The 21501-nt window shown below is 41.4% G+C and overlaps 1 protein-coding gene across 9 annotated transcripts in view; it reads right to left on the bottom strand.

The window, feature by feature from the left end:
* The window catches only part of CLEC16A (C-type lectin domain containing 16A), a 341368-nt gene that overhangs the window by 115112 nt on the left and 204755 nt on the right, over positions 1-21501 (bottom strand). The window contains exon 23 of one of the 9 annotated variants that reach the window (XM_075899310.2): positions 9333-14117. The exons of the other annotated variants lie outside the window; for them this stretch is intronic. Within the exon in view, the coding sequence (XP_075755425.1) occupies positions 14107-14117 (11 nt within the window). The 3' untranslated portion in view covers positions 9333-14106. Of the gene's footprint in view, positions 1-9332; positions 14118-21501 lie in introns of those variants that run through there. 9 annotated transcript variants of the gene reach the window in all.

Below are 21501 nucleotides of genomic sequence, written 5' to 3'. Positions count from 1 at the left end.
CACACATCCACATCCGTGGATGCAGATTTCCATGGCTCACTTTTGCAGAAACAAAATTTTGAATCTGCACCTGCGTCTGTATCAGGGCTGGTCTTTACTCTTGCATAACTTTGTTGCTACAATTCACATATACCTCCCCTGTAGTACTTTTCCTTTCTCAAATGATTTTATTATATGGCATTCAGCCCTCCTCTCCCCCTCCAAATGCCTCCAGAACAATCTGTAATAGACTGAACATTCAAACTAATCTCAGAATTAAAAAAAAACCCAACAACACATTGACAAATTGCTTGATATGGTACATAATATAAAACAACAGATAGACAATGCAGAAGACCAAACCCTCCCAGAAAAAAAAACTTTGTTGGGGTTGGTGTTTGGGTTTTTTTGTTTGTTTTTGTTTTAACTGGCTTGGTTTGCTTTTGAGAGCAGAATGAAAGGAGGGGCAAGATGGAGAAAGGAGGGGCAAGTTTCCTCAGTATTTACCTATTACCTAATTTGGAAACCTGTCCAGAAAGTCATTGTTAGTTGAACCAACAGCACTGCTACTCTCCTGGGCAGTAGGAATTGCAGTGGTAGAGATTTATTTCCAGTTAACAGCAGCTTAACTCCTGGAAAAATGTTACCAAGGGGAAAGAACTGAAACTACGTAGTTGCTTATCTGAAAGTGACTCAATGTCTGTTGGTTAAAAGCTCAGTCTCCCGACATTTTTGGTGGCATGTATGGGGGAGTAAATGTGGAGGAAGTTCCTGTTCTTTAATACCACAGCAAGAGATGTCTTATAAAAACATGAGCTAGATTAGATTGCTTTGATTGATGACAGAAAAATTCTGGTTTCCATTCTATCGTCTACATGTATTTTCATATGGTAGGCTTGTGGCACTTTGCATGGAAAGGAGTACAGAACACAGACCCATCAGTCATTTGAAAATCTTACAAAATAAACATGATGTCCATTAAAAAAACCAATGTTTACACAGTAAGAATTCTATTCCAAAAGTTAATCACTTCATATACTTTCAGTACTGTATAATCATTTATATCCCATTTTACTTAAACTTAAGAGGTAATTAATAAGAAGAAATTTAAGATGATATAGAATGATGGGCTTTTAATGCAAAAGAGAAGTTAATCTAAGAAAGTCTATGACACACAGGTTACCATTGGTGTAAACAGTATTAAATTTTTCTATACAGAGAAGTTGTGAGTTTCTGTAATAAAGTTCATGCCTGGACTACTGGACCTGGATTTGTGCACATCAGAAAACTTTTGTATATGGTCTCTATTCTGGTTTCTCACACATTCTGTTTTATTTTTGTTATTTAAAAAGAGTCTGTATTCATATAGATCTAAAAAACCCCCACAAGCATGGCAAAACAAAGGAGCTCAAATTCTGATGACAGTTGCTATAAAAATTGTTGCATTCTCTGGGAGAGATTCCTCCTAAGTATAGATCATGCAAACGTTCTTTACTTACAATAAACTTGGAAAATGTATAACACTTTGTAAACTAAATTATAAACATGCTTGATTATTTAGAGCCCTCTTGGTAAATTCAAACTAAAAATAGAACAATACAAATTTCATAACCAGTGTGTTGTAGTTGTGATGTCTGTAATTTGATGATGTGACAGCATGATCAGCAGAGATATCCATGTTCAGCCATAGAGACACTCATTACGCACCCCTGAATGACTCACCTGCACTCTGCCTACTTTCCACCTAGTCAAAACTACAATTTGTATTTCAAACATCTCAGTAGCTTTCAGATGGGTGACTCTTTTAAAACAATCTGACATAGGAGCATTTATTTATTTTCTTTACAGATAGAAGCTTGAATAGAATGAAGACAGTGAATGAGACATTATGAGAACAGGCTAGTTTCCTTTTTGGTAGATCATGTTAACAGATATTCCTCCTTAGACATATCACCAAAAAAGACACTGATTGGTAAAAGCCCATTTTAATCAATTTCAATACAGTGTTTGCTAGTGTTCACAGAGAGACACTGTGAAATATTGCTAGAAGCTGATCAACATGCTAGGAGTTTACATGATGAACTAGCTATACAGTGAAAGCTTTGTTATTCTGCACTAAAGGAGAATAATTAATTAATTAATTAGATGTGCTGGATAAGAAAGCTTATTTCTCTGTTCCCATGCCCTACTGGCAGAGCCAGCTCCTAGCAGCTCAAGACAAGCTGAGGGGGAAGGAGGAGCCTGCTGATGACATCAGCTGGCACTGCTGGCTGTCAGAAGCCCCACAATGGCCGCTTGGACAGGTAGAAATTAGGTATGAATGCCTGAAGACGGGGCCAATGCCGGTTAATAAAGTTTTCTGGTTAACTGAGTGCTGGATAGCAAAGCTTTCAGGCTTCGTCTAGATTACATCCCTTTTTCGTAAAAGGGATGCAAATTAGACGTATCGCAATTGCTAATGAAGCGGGGATTTAAATCTCCCCCTCTTCATTAGCATAAAAATGGCTGCGGCTTTTTTTCAGCACGGAGCTTTGCCGGAAAAAAGTGCCAGTCTAGACGCGGATCTTTCGGAAAATAAAGCCTTTTCCGAAAGATCCCTTTTCCCTCTTAAAATAAGGGATAAGGGATCTTTCGGAAAAGGCTTTATTTTCCGAAAGATCCATTTCTAGACTGGCGCTTTTTTCCGGCAAAGCTCCGTGCTGAAAAAAAGCGGCAGCCATTTTTATGCTAATGAAGCGGGGGATATTTAAATCCCCGCTTCATTAGCAATTGCGATACGTCTAATTTGCATCCCTTTTACAAAAAAGGGATGCAATCTAGACGTAGCCTCACTGTATTGTAAAGTCAGTTACAGGCCTAGGTGAATAGTTCAATACTGTGACCTGAGTTAGACAAAGTTGTGTGTTATCAACAATCCTCTTTGCATTAGCATCCTCTAATTGGGTGATGAAGCAGGTAACAAAAAGGATCGTGACAATGCAAAATGGTTTAGCAAATATGAGTTATATACCCTTGACTTTCTTAACATCACTGTTCTAATGACTATGATGTGGAACTGAATGACTATCCTTGTATCAGAGGGAAGCAGCAAAAATTGAACTGAAAGTAAATGTATAAACCCCATCATTACAAAGGTAGGAAACTGGACAAAAGAGTTTGGATGGTAACAGAGGTCAAGATACTTGTATAAGATTAGGAAAGATCACTTTTGGAAGAATAAACATCTAGCTCTTAATTGGCTTTGGAGATTGTACTCATACTTTTCCATTTAAAATAGTTTTTTAATTTCATTTGCTGTAATTGTAAATTTCATAGTTACATAAATCCACCAGAAAGTCTTTTATCACATGCCAAGATATTCCTACAATATCTCCTATGACTATGTTCCATAATTCCCTTCTAACTTATCTACAATCCTTCATTTTAGGATTCAGTGCCTTTTGTGATTCCAGTTTAAAGAATTTATGGAAAGCAGGGTAAGAACAGTAAAGACAATGAGCTGCTCAGGTAAAAGTTGCATCTATGCCCAGGTAGCTCTACATTTGAACACTATTCTGTCCACCTCGTTAAGACCATACACTTATCCACAGGGGAAGAATTACAGTATCATGTCAGGATTCTTTGGTATTTTAAGTCAATGTTCATTAAGACTCTGATAAAAATCAGTTTTAAAAATTCAACATAACCAATAAGCAGCTATCTTTAGTGTAAAACACAAGGATATATTTATGTTTATGTTTCAGAAACCAAACTGACTGAACTCCCACAATCATTTAGACAAAATTAACAAAGTGAGGTTGCATACAATGGCGCCTGATGGTTTATCTGAAAGGAACCACAAACTAAACTTACTCAGATTTGAAGGAGTTGAGTAGCAGTCATGCCCAATGAAGTTTATTTTTGCATATTAGGTTTCTGGTACATACTTTACATTTTGGAAGACCAGTTATTCTGGGAAACAGGGAACAATCAATGGTCTTGAGACCGCACAGGCAAAGCACAATCATTGTTAGAATGCATGAAACTGCTTTCTGAACAATCACGAACATTTCAGTTCCACTCTTATTTCAGTCTATCCCCAATAATGAGCAAGCCATAGGAAAATTCTCTCACTCACTTTTACAAGACATAGGCTACAGCTTGGTGTAGCATGAGTAGGAAGTATGTAAGCTTTTCCAAAGAGCTTTCACAATGGAATTTCAGCCTCATTCTGGAATAGCTATAGGCGCCTTCCTGAATAGAGACCACCCGTTGCATTAAATTAGGTGCTGATCTGAGGGTGTTGAAAGGTGCACATTAACCAGAGCTGGCAGCTGCTTCTCAACCAGGTTATTAAAAAGGACATGTAGAAAAGAGGTCAGGGTTCATTTGCCTACTGCTCCACCAGTTTTACAAATTAAAGTTCATGTTGCTTCTTTTTACCTCTAGCTTGCTTATATTTATTTTTGTAAAGTTATTTTGCTCTTCCTGAAAGTGTTCACTATGCTTCAACAAGGATGGGAATAAGCTATGCAAGTATTATGCATCTGTGACAGAGCATCTGCCCTGTACTGGCCTAAGAAGGGTTCGATCCAGCCCTGGGAGAGGACTGGGGCAAGCAGCTGTAGCAGACAGCAGCCAATTACGACCTAGCTGAGGTCTGTATAAATAAGGGCTCCTGTGAGGAGAACAGACACCCTTGCTCCAGCTGTGGAACAGGAGGGACCTGGCTACCAGGGGAGCTACAGGCTTCCTGAGACAGAGTGGTGCTTGGAAAAGGCAGGCAGACCTTGGGAGCTCTGGCCTGACCTCTCTCCCAGGCTACAGGGCCTGAAGATACCTTGGGCTGCAGGGCGGCAGCCAGGATAGAAGGCAGCAGGTCCACACCCCCTTGCCAATGATGAGTGGCCATTTCAGATTACAGTTTGCCCCTCAGATAGGGGCTAGAAGATGACAGGCAGTGGGTCACTGAGGCAAGGTGGGTAGAAGGAAATTGGGGGTTGTCTGGGAGGGGAGAACCCTAGAGTGCAGGGGCACTGACATAGAGCAGTACTAAGAGGAAATTGCACCATGAGCAGGAAGGGGCTGAACCAGCAGGAGGCATCGCGGAGGGGAATGCTTGACCCGTGACAGCATCTCTATACCAGTAGAGTTGTATTCACTCTAGGGACTGCAGTGGTTCAACTATTTTGGTAAAAACAAAATCACACTCCCAAGATAGAGAACTGAGGCAGAGAGAGATTAAAGCCTGAACTGCCACAAGTACAGGCTAAGTTTGGATGACTTTTTAAAGAAGCCTAGAGACTGATTTTTTTCAGAGAACTCAGCATTTTATGGCACTTTATACATACTGGCTGTGTCTAGACTGGCAAGTTTTTCCGCAAAAGCAAGTGCTTTTGCACAAAAACTTGCCAGCTGTCTACACTGGCCGCTTGATTTTGCGCAAAAGCACTGACATTCTACTATCTGAAATCAGTGCTTCTTGCGCAAATGCTTTGACTTTCTGGTTCAGGCAAAAGCCCTTTTCTGGAAATGTTTTTGCACAGGAGGGCCAGAGTAGACAGCTAAAAACTGTTTTGCACAAAAAAGCCCCGATGGCGAAAATGGCGATCAGGGCTTTCTTGCACAAAACCACCTCTAGAATGGCACGGACGTTTTTCCGCAAAAAGTGCTTTTGCAGAAAAGCGTCCATGCCAATCTAGACGCTCTTTTCCACAAATGCTTTTAACAGAAAAACTTTTCAGTTAAAAGCATTTGCGGAAAATCTGCCAGTCTAGACATAGCCACTCAGAACAAACTTTCTTTCAATTCACTTGCACTTATATTAGCTCAGAAATTCTCACAGTTCAGGTCCTAAATCTCAAGTTGGGCACCCAGCAAAAGAGGAACATGCAATTTTTTCACATGGGGTCATTATAAGTTACTTGTGTGCTACCCCATACAAACTCTATGGTAGTGTAGGGCAGAACCCAGTTCTCCAGGGTATCATTCAACTGTCTTAAGCATAAGACCATTCCTTCTCTTGCTGCAATATCAAGCCTCATTAGCTTCTCACCTTCCAACTTATGAAACAAATAAGACAAGGATCATCCAGACAATAGCAGAGTATGAGACAATGGGATTCACACATATTTGCTGTCAAGAGTAATGTTGTGACCTGAGAATCCCGGACTCTATTCCAAGACCCAAGGAGAATATTCTCTAACAGTTACAAAAACTTCTACCCCTGTGCCTTCTCCTGTCACTACCATTCTCTCGCTCCCCCCACCCAATCCCTTACTAATCAGTACCCTGCATGAGAGTCAGGTAGTTTCTCCTACTCATCCATGGATGTCTGGGTGTCAGAAGTGGGAGCACTGAGGGTACAACTACACTGCGGGCTATAGTCGAATTAAGATATGCAACTTCAGCTATGTTAAATGTGTAGCTGAAGTCAAAGTAGCTTAACTTGGCTTTTGGCATTGTCTACACAGCAGGAAGTTGAAGGAAGAACATGTTTCCTTTGACTTCTCTTACTCCTTGTGAAATGAGGGCTACAGAAGTCAGAGTAAGAAGCCTGTTATTTCAAAATTATTTTGAAATAATGGGCTTGATGTGTAGTTGTGCACTGTTATTTCAATAGGAGTTATTTCAAAATAAGTGTGCGGTGAAGATATAGTCTGAGAGCACAGAAAAATGTGTGTCTGATTAGTTCTGATGTCCAGTGCCACTGTAGCAGATAAGGAATAACTGAAGGAAAAATCCTACTCAGTGGAGAAGGAATGTTGGGAGACTTCTGCAGCCAAACTCTAACAAACATCTGAGAATGTGCAAACAGGGATTTTCAGATGGCTACAAATTTGGGTGGTTATTCACTGGAACTGGCACCTCTGATACTAGAGCAAATTCTGTGTCAGAGTTCAAATCCCTGCATCAAAACATGGAGATACTAGAACTTCTCAGCATTTAAAACTTTTTAAATAAATAAAAACTATTGGCCAAACAATTTCCTAATTTTATTCTTAGGGAAAAAAATGAGAGCTTTGTGTGTGTGGGGGGGGGGGGGGGGGGAGGGGGGTTTGCTAACACATCAAATATCAGATATAGACATGTGTCACAAAAATTTTTGTACTAATAGTTAAAGTCTGTCAAAGCTATAAGCAACTGAAAACTTATAATGGATAGTGTTTTGCAACTAGTTGCCAGCATTGTCTCTAATATTTTGGAATCACATAACAATAAATTGCATCCCATTTCATACAGTTTATATCTAGATTAAAATAACTTTTCGTTTCTTGTATTATGTTAACTAGTTTGAATAATCTTTTTCCTTCTTCATTTTGACTATGGTCAAGCAGCTCATTAGCCTTTTATTTCCATACTGAAGTAAACCAAATGTAATATATTTACTTGCTTAAACTGTATCAACTCTAGAAAACTAATCTTTCCTTTGAATTATATGAGGATAGCTTCATTCTGAAATTCAAATGTCTACTTCAATGGATGTTGAGACTGTTGACTTAAAATTTTTTCTCTGCATTTCTCAGAAAAAGGCCTGTTTGTTGCAACAGTGTCATAACGTGAGCTATTAGATAAACTAAGCTGTGCATTCCATATCAGATGCAGACATCTGACAGTACGCTGCACTTTTTTCAGTAGGGGCATGTCTACACTAGGGAGTTATTTCAAAATAAGGCGAGCGTCCACATTATCTAGCCTGTAATTTCAAAATAATGGGATTCTTATTTCAAAATAACTCCTGCTTGTGAAGGGGAATAAGCTTATTTCGAAATAGTTATTTCAGGAGTTATTTTTTATTTCAAAATAACCTGGTAATGTAGACATAGCCTAGGATTACTTCTGGGTCTCTAACAGATGTGACGGTTTATGAAGCTTTGGGTAGGTTCAACAGTACTTAGTAAGGTCCCATTAGCTATAGATATTCCTGATCACTCTATGAATGGTAAAGGTAGGAGTAACAGCGCATCAAAGAGATTATTGCTTTAGAAGAGAATGGGCCAATCTGCATGTTTTGTTAGTTTCTAAGATGCTGCAGAACCATACATTGTTTAAGTTTTTTCTTTTCTATAAGCTCCCAATCAAATGGTAGCAGCAGATGCAAATGAACCTTGGCTTCAAAAATCAAAGCAGCATAACATTGCCTAGCTAGGATCTAGTCCCTAACTGGATGGGCCTAGGTGCGCTAGATAGTCTTCCAAAAATGCCATGAAGTGGGCGATTTCCATTCTGATTTTAAAATAAGAGGTACCCAATCTAATATAAACTGTAAAAAACAAAGAATACAGTAGATGTAAAAAGATAAATATCTAAAGCTATAAAATGAACCTTTGAAGAAGAACACTAGAATACAGAATTAGCCAGTAATGTGCTGAAAAAGTAGATCCCGTATGCTTTCACATTTGTTATTCATGATGCTGTAACCATGTTAGTCCAAGGGTTACATTTTTAGGGCACAATTTTAGCTCTCATTAAATTTTTAGCACATAGCTTTCTGTAAGCCAGCAAAACTATAACATATTGGAATTCTGGAGATATAGTCCAAAATTTATTGCAGAGAACTCTGATTTAGATTCTCAATGGTGAAACAAGAGTGTTTGTATTTATCTGTGGTTGCCCACGTACATTATAATATTACTTGCTTTGTCCAAACTGCCATTTGTTTAGCATGCAAGCTACCTAGCTTAGTAAACTTAGTGCGTCTTGCAGAACCAGCAATGGGAAGTTTGTTTCATTAGCAAAAAGCCATATGATGTATGGCAAAACAGTTTGTTCAGTACCTCAGCATGGCCCTCCAGAGCTAGGACTTAGGAGCTTTTCCCAAATTAATGTTGGACCTCAAATTTATTTCTTTTATTGGCTATGAACCAGTGGCGGGCAACCTGCAGTCCATGAATCCATTGGCCATTCCCCTCCCCTACATGCCTCTTTTGTACCAGGGCACCAGAGGCCCACATTTCCTGCTCCTCCCAGCACTTTTGGAGGAGCCACAAATTGCTTTATTTCCACTCCATCCCCACTCCTCACCTATCCTCCCAGAGCTGGAATGCTGTGAATCAGATGCCTCATGGCAGCCCTCAGTTTAGACACTTTCTCTTGGGCAGCAGCTTGTGTGCCCATCCTTAACCAGCACGGGGAAAAGAGGAGACTAAACACCATAGGCTCTGCTGTGCCTCCAAGTGATATAGGGCAGGCCAGACTCCTTTACTGAAATTAGTCTCTTTCAGTGCTGAATAGGGAGTTGGTGATGGGGGAAACTCGGGTCTGCCCTCTACTCCGGGTTCTAGCCCAGGGATCCTGTGATAGCAGCTGTCTGCAATGTCTCCAGTATCACCTGCATGACAGCTACAGTTTCCTGAGCCATTTCCCCATGGCTCTCCTCCGCTCCTTTCTTTCCACAGGCTCTTGATTCTGGTACCCGCTTGCACTAGTTCTTCCCTGTCCTTCAACAACACCTTCTCCCTTTAACTCTTTGCACACAGTGAACTAGCAGAAGGAAAGCCCTTTTAAACTAGTCAATTGGTTCTTCATTGGCTCCAGGTGTTCTGTTTAGTCTGACTCAATTCTAGAAACCTCCTAACTGGCTGCAGGTGTCTTTATTGGCCTGACTGCCCTGATTGATTCTGGCAAGTTCCTTCTGGTTCTGGATTATCCCTTGTTAGTTTATGCTGGGAACATGGGCCTACTTATTTTAGGGCCAATATACTTCCCTTTTACTACTCTCTGGTAGCACCCTGGCCTCACCCTGTCACATTATCTATTTTGACAAAGGATGCAGTGATAGCTGCTAGATGTACCCTCATGTAGCCGCGGGAAAGGTAGGCTTGTTTTAACTCTAGGATATAGTCCAGGACGAGGGGAAGTGGTGCCCTTTTGGAATCTGTGTTTCAGTGCACCAGGCATTAAACCTGTTCTGTTTATGTGTGTAGGTCATACGGGTACATGATTTCCTACTGTGTAATAGGACATTCTGGACTTGTTATGAAGACAGGAGACATGCTTTAAGCTGAAGCATCCTTATGTTTGTGTCTCAGATTTAGCCCTGTTACTGTGTTAGCAAGTTGTCAACAGGAGGTAGTGTGAAGGAGGAGAGATGGATATCTGAAGGATATAATGGTACCAGCTTTGTCTGGGCCCTGCTGGGGTGATTAAGATTACGGTTGCCTGGTTGAGTCATATTTTATATACCACCTTGTGTAGCAGTGGAGTGGGTGAAAACCCATAGGCCTGGTATGGCTGCTACTCAAGGTTGAGCGATTCACCCATCGAATGTTTGCCAAGACCCATTTTGGAACAATGGGTCTAACAATGGGTACCCGTTAGTGTACTTGACCATGGTGAAGAAGTCTATGTGGTTGAGTAACCCTGTTGGTTGAATATGGCATGAAGATCTCATTGTTAAGTTCCCACTCAGGTCTGTGAGGAATCATCTGTTGAGTTCATCTGCTGCGGTGTTCAGGGAGCAAAGTAGGTAGGAAGCTAAGCTGCCCGTCCACACTGCCTTCTTGTGCAAGAGCTCGTGTGCAAGAGGGCTTATTCCTCCTGGGAAGAGGAATAACTTACGCAAGAAGAACTCTGTTCCAACACTTTATTGTAAATTTACTTGCGCAAGAACCCTGAAGTGTGGACGTAGCTTTATTGTTTAGACTTTTGGTTCACGACCTCCACCACTAGTGAATTAGAGGAGGGATGGGCGAAGAGATATTCTGAGCATTTTGTGGAGATACAGTACTTGTGATCAGTTCTCCTGCAAAAATGGGTGTTGCTGTGGCTAGAGTCTGCCATGCTGATTTTTGTGGGATCTAGAATTGCTACATTGATTGCCAAAGCTGAGAAGGGTGGTTGCAGTATGCCTGGTGAATTCAAACTGGGTTTCTGACAACTCCATATATTTGTGGTGTTGCACTGTCACCCATTTAAATAGGTCCTGGAAATGGGTATAATAATTTATAGTAGGTGTCTGTGGAGGCACATTCGATTTGTCTGATAGGAAGATATGTCATGGACTATGTATTCTGAGTGGCTGTCGACAGGTAAGTCCCATTTGCCCAGTAGGTTGTGAGGTGGTGATAGAAATTAGATGGTGCCCCCCACCCCAGGGCAGTCTTGTCATTTGAGGTAGGACATACAGGGACCCCATGATTCTAATATAGCCAAGGACCTGAGAATAGTGATGAGGGTGGCTCCCATTGGTGCCCATACTATGGTGATGGGTAGTTGTAATAGGCTGTTTGTCAAGCTTGTGGGCTCTTGAGGGAGGCAAGTTGTGAGGAAAAAAAGCCTGCCTCCTCGTAAGTGGAAAAGGGGGACGCCTCCCATGAGTAACCATTATGCGGAGTAGGTGAAAGGGGTGCCGCAAGCAGGGAGGATGCTGGCACTGGGGAAACTCACAAACTGTTGTATACTGGTGCCTGCACTGATGGAGCTGCATTGTTCTTTGCAGACGAGGATTGACAAGTCTGTGCTGCTGTAATGAGAGTAGAATGGCTGTCAGTGCCAAGTCTGTCTGAGGTGCTGGTGGTGCTGGGAAAGTAGCAGGAATGGTGGCTGCTGCTGGAAAGCACTTTTTTCTCTTTTGTGCTCTCTGCAGCCAAGTTGTCTAGTGCTTTTTCTGCCACTTTCAGCTGCTTCAAGGACTTTTTGATTGACCTTCTTGGGAGCCTGTTCCTGACTGCTCCCCTTGTCCTTGGTCAGAGGATAGTTGAAAGGACTTCTCCATTAGGAAGCGTTTCATTGTGCGATTCCTATCTCAGTGTGCCCTGGACTTCAGTTTTGTACAACAGATACATCTTTGGAGGATATACCCCTTGCTCAGACAGCAAACACTCCGCAGGAGGCATGTCTCTTGAAGTCTGGAGATTTGGACATCCTGGCAACTGGGAAATGTTAAAGGTTTGCTGAAGTGGAGGATTTCCCCCACACTCAGAACCTAACTAAGAGGTATAAAAGAAGGAAACTACTCTAACTAAAGAACCTCTAAGAAGAGTGCTTTGCTAACACAACTGTTGCACTTCGTTTTCAGCTGGGGATGGTAGAAAGGGATCTGACTTCCACTCCAGGTCTTGCTCAGGGGGTTGCAAGACACACCCTATAGACACATGACCCAGGGACACTGCTGCAAAAGTCTCCATGCAGCTCAGAGGTACATCAACATCCAGAAGGGAGCACTCATGGGAATACCTCCCAAGGAAGAAAAGTAGGTATCTCACTTTTTACAGATGAGTAAACTGATAAACTAACACACAGAGAAATTCAGTGGCTTGCCCACAGTTATAAATTAGTGACAGCACCAGGAAAATAATTCCTCACTTTATGCTTCAAACATTAGACAATACTTCACATTTCCTTTGATACTCTAAGTAGAAAAATAGGGAGAAGTGAATAAGGGGGAAAAAGTTCCAGCTGAAAAGGATTTTTAAAAGCTATTTACAAAAAAGATTAAAATATTACTCCATGTACACAAAATTTACAATAAGATGCTTAAGATATCTTGCCTATAACTTTTCAGAATATAACATATTTGGGGACCCATTACTTCTAGACATATTATTTGGACAAGTGGATACTTGAAAATCATCAGTAGGACTTTGCCCCACGGGTTAACACTGCATTCTGTATGTAAAATACCTTTCTAATTCATAGATTTAAATTTATCATTGCAGATTAGGCCACTAAATAAAGTAAATTCAAACATGGATGAAAAAAACAAGTTCAAATAGAAATTAAAGCACACTAAAGGAGACCTCAACTTCTCATTAAAATGAAGCATATCCTTATAAGCCTACAGTTTTATATTCCTAGATATATTTGCCATAATCACATTTTTTCTGATGCAGTGCTTCTTCTTTGGTCTGTGTGTTATGGAGGAAGATGAAGCAAAAGAATATGCCATATTTTCAGACAAAAATTTAACAGGTCACAATAACATCAATAGTTCAACCTATGCAGTGTTGTTGTACCCATGTCAGTCCCAGGATGTTAGACACAAGTTGGGTGAGGTAATATCTGTTATTGTACTAACTTTTGTTGGTGAGAGAAAGTTTCTGACATGAAATGAACACTCTCATCTACAGAAGTTGGTCCAACAAAAGATGTTCTCTCACCCACTGTGTTTCTGTAATAGTTCAACTTAGCAGAAATATACCTTCTTTGGAACTAGACAAAAATATAAAGTAATTTTTCAGTGTTCAATTTTTTATGCAAGGTTCAAAAATTCCAGTTTCTTTCTACTGGAAATACTCATAAGTGATTATTTATTTCACTCCAGCAGCTTGCTCAGCTTCATTATGTTTAGCTTTCTACAAACACATAATCATAGAATGTTCACACCACAAGAGCTTACCGTGCCTCAATTTGTTTGACATGAATAGAAGACAGCAATGTACATTACAGTTAATGTACATAAATAAGCAAAGTCACATCCATACAAATGGCATACTTTGAAGTATAATTTATTTCAGTGAGCAGGAGATAAGTGAGGTGATCTCAAATGAGAGCATACTCCAAAATGTGAGTTTTTTACACAGTAAAATATGTGATTTACCACAGAGCTATATATTTTTTTGCTACAGATATTCACTTTTCAAAGAAAGACACACAATAATCAGTAAGCAGAAAAAAAAACAAATATTTTCTCATGAATTAAGTGGTAAGACAATACATGTTTTATCAAATTGTGACCACAACTGGAAGATGTATAACTTATGTGAAAAAATATTAATCAAAATGTGCTAATTATTTTGTAACAAAAAATGTATCCCTGTACAAAATATTTTCCTCACAATAGGACATGAACTAGAAGTACAGCAAACTTTCAGAAAGACTAGTTTGTGAAACTAACACAATGCTATATTGACAAAATGAGAGAAAAGAAATAGTGTCTGATGTGGCTGTCATCTGACACAACATAAAACAGATTCAGCAAGAATGCACATCGAAAACAAAAAAGATGACCCATATCAAGTCACATAAAAGGAGAATAAAAACAATCAATTCAAGTTTTTAAGCACTTCATCTGCAGATGAAGAATTTAAAGGTGCTGCACTGGGATGCTAGAAATCTCACTTTAAAAAAAATAAAATCTCAATAATCTAAAATGCCTGAGCTTGAGAGCCTTGATAAAGAAAGATCTATTTCAATCATGAGACTTCTTCAGGAACAATCTGCAAAGAAAAAAGTAAGCAGAGTTAGTCATGGCTATTGGAAGTGAAATGAGATCTAAGAGGGTCTAAAGATACCTTCATCGGTAACTGCTATGCAGCTCACTCTCAAGTGGTAGTAAAAGTAAAATTTGGAAATGCAGACACTGATGCATGTTCCATTTCGATTCCAATAACCATGATTTTCCTGTGTCCAACAAGCTCACGTGAAATTTAAGGTTTGATACCCAATTGGTCATCCAGAAAGAATGCATTTCCCTAAGGTGCTATCGAACAATGCCTTTTCTGCATGATGAAAATGGCAAGTTCCTTAATGTCACAGTATTGACAAGGAAAGCTTTATAAGATCCCACTGACATTTCAGTGCAAGCAAGAAGCTGTTGTAGCTCCTTAGTTTTATTTTAACAAAATGATTCCTTTGAGACCGATGTAGGCCATGTTCACTCTGTTTTAAATTACAGAGTTTCCCCCTCTGTCTCTGCTTCTGAATGGTTTAACCTCAATTGTCACCTCATATAAAGAGATAGCACTCCAGATCAGGACACAACACAGTCAAGGGGAAAATACCCACAAAACCGAGACATGAGACACAGTTATCCACTAAGAAATACTGTCAAAGTCATATCTCCATTTACAGGCAGTCCCCAGGTTACATGGATCCGACTTACATCGGATCCCTACTTACAAACGGGGTAAGGCAACCCCGCACTAGCTGCTTCCCCCCCAGCAGACCAGGGAGACGCAAAGCTAGCGCCCCCTCCGCCACAGCAGACTAGGGAGACGCGGAGTGGCTTTTCTCAGCAGACACCTCAGCTTGAGAATAAAGGACTGAGGGAAGTGAGGTGTGAGAGAATAAAACTGAGCTCTGGAGAAATGTTTGGCTAGAGTTTCCCCTACAATATGTACCAGTTCCGACTTACATACAAATTCAACTTAAGAACAAACCTACAGTCCCTATCTTGTACGTAACCCGGGGACTGCCTGTACCTACTTTCCCTCTCCACTGCTCTACTTACTCTGATCTGCAGAGTCAGTTTGAGTGCCCAAGAGCAAACTAGCAGGCTCTGGTCAACTCTCCACCTCTTCCTGGATTGTCATTCTGAACAATATACTGTAAATTCTGTACCGTTTTGATTCAAAATATTCCATCCATATCCACAAATATTACAGATGTGAAGTTCAGACCAGGTCTGCTACAAAAACAAAACCTGACAAGTTTCACAGATCCAGGGTTTTGCAGCCGGGAGTTTGCACAGCTATAATGGATTATATGACAGATTCATGCTCTAATCATTTTTAGTCTCAATATTTTGCCATGTGGTTTACGTTTTTTCAGTGTTCAATGACTAATTTTACCCCCACTCCTTCCTACCACATCTTAGTCCACAGCTTTTCACTGTAGCTTCTTGTTAAACGGTGCTTTCTCCAAACCACATTTTCCCTAATCCTTGATTTGGGTTTTGCTTCTCTTCTGAGCCTCACTGACCTGTTTTCCTCCCAATTAGCTTGTCACTTCTCTTCATCTTCCTTTCTTTTTCCTTTGCAGATGACTGTCAAAATTATCTAATACATTATTTTTAATGTGCATTTTAAAGAAGTTCTGGCGTCAAATATGGACATAATTTGTTCCTCTTGCATTCAAGAAGTTATTTGAAGAGAAAAAACATGCTGCTATATGTATGAAGCTGCACTCTGCTTCAATTCTAACCAAAATTTGGCTTTCCAAATATTCTGTGGAAGTTCTAACAGCTGGTAGATTTTAGTGACATGCGCAGGGATATAGGATTGATTCAACAAAACACTTAAACGCATGGTAATCCCATTCCCTGTGCTACCTGCTGTTGAAATTCTCATATTCCTATCTCTCTTTCCTTCCTGCCATCTTCATTTCAGCATCTGAGGAAGTTAGCTGTAGCTCATGAAAGCTTATGCTCTAATACCCTAGTAATCTGTTAGTCTTTAAAGTGCCCTCAGGCTTCTTGAAGCAAAATGCAGGACAATGTAGCACTTTAAAGACTAACAAGATGGTTTATTAGATGATGAGCTTTCGTGGGCCAGACCCACTTCCTCAGATCAAATAGTGGAAGAAAGTAGTCACAACCATATATACCAAAGGATACAATTAAAAAAATGAACAAATATGAAAAGGACAAATCACATTGCAGAACAGGAGGGGGATGCGGGGGGGGGGGAAGGAAGGAAGGTAAGTGTCTGTGAATTGATGATATTAGAGGTAGGGAGAGTGGGATGTTTGTGAGTTAATGGTATTAGAGGTGATAATTGGGGAAACTGTCTTGGTAATGGGTGAGATAGTTCAAATGTTTGTTAAGTCCTTGTTGGAAAGTGTCGAATTTTAACATGAATGACAGTTCAGAGGATTCCCTTTCAAGTGCAGATGTAAAAGGTCTTTGTAGCAGAATGCAGGTGGTCAAGTCATTGAGAGAGTGTCCTTTCTGGTTAAAATGGCAAGAAACTGTTTTCTCTTTGTGATCTTGTCTGATATCTGTTTTGTGGGCATTAATCCTTTGGCGAAGTGTCTGAGATGTTTGTCCAATGTACATAGCAGACGGACACTTTCGGCACATGATAGCATAGATTATATTTCTGGATGCGCAGGAATATGTGTTCTTGATCTTATAACTCACTTGGTTAGGTCCAATAATGGTATCAGCAGAATGAATATGTGGACAAAGCTGGCAACGGGGTTTGTTGCAAGGGAAGGTACCAGGGTTGGTATTAGTGTGGTATGACCTGTGGTGGTTGGTAAGAATCATCTTGAGGTTAGGTGGTTGTCTATAGGAGACTATGGGTCTGTCTCCCAGAGCCTCTTTGAGTATGGTATCCTGTTCCAATATAGGCTGTAGTTTATTGATAATGTGTTGGACAGGTTTAAGTTGGGGGTTGTAGGTGATGACAAGTGGTGTTCTATTGTTGGCTTTCTTGGGTCTGTCTTGAAGTAGATGGTTTCTAGGTATTCGTCTGGCTCTTTCAATTTGCTTTTTTATTTCTCTGGGTGGGTAGTTGAGATTTATAAATGCTTGGTAGAGATCCTGAAGCTTCTGGTCTCTGTCAGTGGGATTAGAGCAGATGCGGTTGTATCGAAGGGCTTGGCTATAGACGATGTATCCACGAAAGGACACTCTCTCACAAACATCCCACTCTCCCTACCTCTAATATCATCAATTCACAGACACTTACCTTCCTTCCTTCCCCCCCCCCCCGCATCCCCCTCCTGTTCTGCAATGTGATTTGTCCTTTTCATATTTGTTCATTTTTTTAATTGTATCCTTTGGTATATATGGTTGTGACTACTTTCTTCCACTATTTGATCTGAGGAAGTGGGTCTGGCCCACGAAAGCTCATCATCTAATAAACCATCTTGTTAGTCTTTAAAGTGCTACATTGTCCTGCATTTTGCTTCAACTACCCCAGACTAACACGGCTACATTTCTATCACTATTCCTCAGGCTTCTTGTTATTTTTGCTGAAACAGACTAGTGTGGCTACTTCTCTGAAACATGATAGCTGATGTTTTCCCTGAACTTTTGGAGTCCTGCAATGAGACAATCTCAGAGGTCATAAAAAAATAAAGGTTTCTAGACTTCATAGGGCTGGAGAAAAGGAACCATGATTCAAAAGGCAAAATAGAAAAAAGTTTTAAAAAGTGACCCGCTCAATATTTGAGCACTTCAGATTTGCAATTCAATTTCCTATTCAGCAAAGCACATGCTCAGTGTAATATGCATTATAATCTTTATCTACCTCGCATGTTTATAAAGTGCTTCAAAGTCTCCAGTGAAAGGTGCTATATATGTTTTATTATCTAAAATGTGGGACAAACAGTGAAAAATAGATTAAATAAGTGATGGTCTTACATTTAAAATGTCCCACAAACACAGGAAAAATTTAGAGGAGATTGAAAATTAGGACCACTCACAGTTAACTGATGTTGGTAGCATTTCAAAAGTTTACATTAAAAAATTACCCAGCATTATAATTTTACTTCATATATGTACCATCATGAAATCCATTGAAAATCTATTAAAAGCAATCAAAAACACTGCCTGCCATGAAAAATCAAAACTGTTATTAAATACATAGACTATAGAATTGGAAGGGACCTCAAATCCAGACTCCTGCACTCATGGCAGGAACAAACACCATCTAGACCAGGACTAGGAAAATGCAGCCCGCAGGCTGGATGCAGCCTACCAAGCTGCGGATCTGGCCTGTGGATGCAGTGGTAGGCCTCAGGCAGGCTCCATGCCTACCTTCCCCCGACACATGATGCTGAGAAAAGCAATGTCAAGGTGCTGTTTGTCTTTAGCTGAGCCCGGGGGATGGGGGGGAGGGGGGGGGAGAAGGGGAAGAGGCTTCATGCACTGCCTCTGCAGTGCACAGTTTCCAGCCAATGGGAGCTGCCTGTTTGAAGAACAGGGAGTGTGCAAAGTACTCCTCCCTCTCCCCTCAGGCTCGTAGCTATTCACAGACACATATGGCCTGTGTCATGGCCAGGCAGGCTTCAGAACATGCTGGGCTGCTGGCTGGGAATCACCCAAGTAAGTCTCCCAGTGGCACCCCAGACTCTCTCTCTCCCCCCAACCTTCTGCCCCCCATCCCCACATAACCCAAGCCCTCTGCCCCCCCTCCTGCAAACATACCCCCTCACAAATCTGCAACCCAGTCCCGTCTCAGGTCACAACCACCTCCTTCACCCAAACGTCCCCCCAGACCTCTCCTACACCCCAATCTCTTACCTCAAGCTCCCTTCTGAACCCAACCTCTATCCTAGACCCTGCATCTTGTCCATTAATATAATGGAAGAAGTGTGGCCCATGACCACTTTCCAAAATCTTGGAGTGCATCCCTGATCAAAAATTATTGCCTACTCCTGATCTAGATCATCCCTGACCTTCTCTAAAGTATCTCCAATGATGGAGATTCCACAGCCTCCCTAGGCAATTTATTCCTGTGTTTAAACACTCTGACAGGAAGTTTTTCCTACTGTCTTCACCTCTCTTGCCGCAATTTAAACCCATTGCTTCTTGTCCTATCATCAGAGCTGAAGGAGAATATTTTTAATCCCTTCTCCTTGTAATACTCTTTTGGGCACTTGAAAACTGTTATTATGCACCCTCTCACAGTCTTCTCTTTTTCAGACTAAACAAACTAAATTCTTTCAATCTTTCCTAACGCTTTCTAGAGCTTTAATCATTTTTGTTGCTTTTTCCCAGAGTTTTTTCAATTTGTCCATGTCTTTCCTGAAATATGATGCCCGGAACTGAATGCAATACTCTAGTTAAGGCCTAATCAGTGTGGTGTAGAGCAGAGGATTTACTTCTTGTGTCTTGCTTACAACACGCCTGATAATGCATCCCAGAATGATGTTTGCTTGTTTTGCAACTGTAAGGGGTTGCAACTGAGGCAGTCCATGGTATTGTGCTAAGAATCCCTATTAAAATCCTAAATTTGAGCCAAGGCCTGGAAACACACAGAACAAGCAGCTAACATGACCGTGGTCACCCTGGCAACCACATTCCAAAAAGGCCTCACTCTGATAAGACCCTGGCTGGAACCAAAACAAACTTTACAGAAGTTGTTCTCGCTGTCTCTTTTAATCCTAGATAAGAATGAGACCCAAGGACTGCACCAACACGAGGTGGTATCATCTCACAGTAGATGCATCATAATTTCAACAAAGTTGCCATTAAAATGCTTGTCTTGTTTATGTTGGCTTATTGAGCTTGTTAGGAGTAACTACCTATATTATTGATAAGATGTTTAATTGGCAATGGGCGGAGATGCTGTGTAACCTTTGTAGTTTATTGGCGTAGGTCAGTGGTCCCCAACCTTTTTGGGCTGTCAGCCGATGGTCAGGGCAGTGCCTGGTGTGTGTGTTATACACCCGAGTCTTTAGCTGCTAGGACACAAGGCTCCTTCGCAGCAGGCAGCTTATGAAGGCTGACAGGTGCCCCAAGAGTCTGCAGGGAGAGCTTATTACACCAGAGTCTTTGACAGCTAGGACGCAAGGTCCCTTCGCAGCTGGAAGCCCTATAGAGGCTGACAGGTGCCCCAGGGGTCTGTCCCATGGAGGCAACAGGACCCAAAAGCCCAACTCTGCCTGCATCTGCCCCTGTGACCGGCTGGAGTTCTTTTAATTGTGTCTGGTTCTGTTACAGCAACAGAAGGAGTCAGGTTAAAGCTTAAACAGTTACAGGTTTACTAAAGAGACTTATAAAGCATGTGGTTACAATGGCTATTGTTCTACTTCTTAACTGCTAGCAAATACAGGTCTTAAAGTGGTTACAAAGGAAAAGGAAGATAGAAAATAACAGTACCAAGTGACAGCTTAATCTTTAAAGAGCTCTACTCTATGCATGCACTAAAACAAAAAGGACACAATTTTTACCCCCTTCTGCATCTCTCGATTCCAACGTGTCAGGCCAGGACCAGTCACTCAATTCCTTGGAAAGACGAATACGAGGCTGGGCATGGCGTCCCCGTATGAACCTTGGGAGGCAATTATCTAACCCGACTAGCAGGCAGATGGTAGATTGATGCTCAGAGGCAGTGTGCTGCTGGACCCATCTTTATACCCATGGGGTCACGTACTCTCTTTCTTATCTATGGTGCCAAATTGTGCTGGTTCGTCTTTGTGATGCCAGTTCTTACAAGGGAGTTGTGAACTTAATTTACACTTGTAAGAGAGTTAACTTAAGTGGGAGTACTGGACATTCTTTACTCTGTGGGAGATTCCTCTCCAAGGGACGGTTGTGTGATTGTATCAACATAGGTGCCAGCTAAGGGCAGTTCTCGCAGCCTCTAGGTCAGCGATTGGCTTGATCACCCTCTCTTATCTGTGTTTAGTTATCCAGGGTCACAATGAGCCAGCATATCTGAGCCTCTATCAAGGCATCAAAGACTATGCTGATTTTATTGCTCTCTGTGTCTTGTGTGCTTCAGGCACCTCAGAGGGGCAAGCAAGATGGAAGTGACAGGGGGGAGAGGGGAGAGTGGGCCTCTGTCTGGCTACACAGGAGCCTGGGGGTGGGGACGCGCATGCGCTGCAACTCCAGGGCAGCATCGTGCATGCGCTGCACACCCAGGTTGGCACTGCATGTGCACCAGGCGCCCAGGGCGCAAAAATGGCTCGTGCCAGCCCTGGTCACTAGGCGGGCACACAAATGCCCCAGCAGGTGCCATGGCACCCGCGGGCACTGTGTTGGGGGCCACTGGCTTATGTGCTCATTACGTTTTGCTGACAGATCCTATCAACTCGCTTCCACTCTGCCCATCTGCTGCCTATATAATCTACTGTACAGTTTTGATTAACTAGTGTTCACCAGGTTAACCCCAAGGGAAACTCCACCAGCTGTGTGCAATAAAT

This window comes from Pelodiscus sinensis, chromosome 15, assembly GCF_052426305.1.
Source record: "Pelodiscus sinensis isolate ZL-2025 chromosome 15, ASM5242630v1, whole genome shotgun sequence".
Lineage (NCBI taxonomy): Eukaryota > Metazoa > Chordata > Testudines > Trionychidae > Pelodiscus > Pelodiscus sinensis.
The sequence above is the reverse complement of the archived record's forward strand: the minus strand, read 5'-3'. Positions and strand labels throughout refer to the sequence as shown.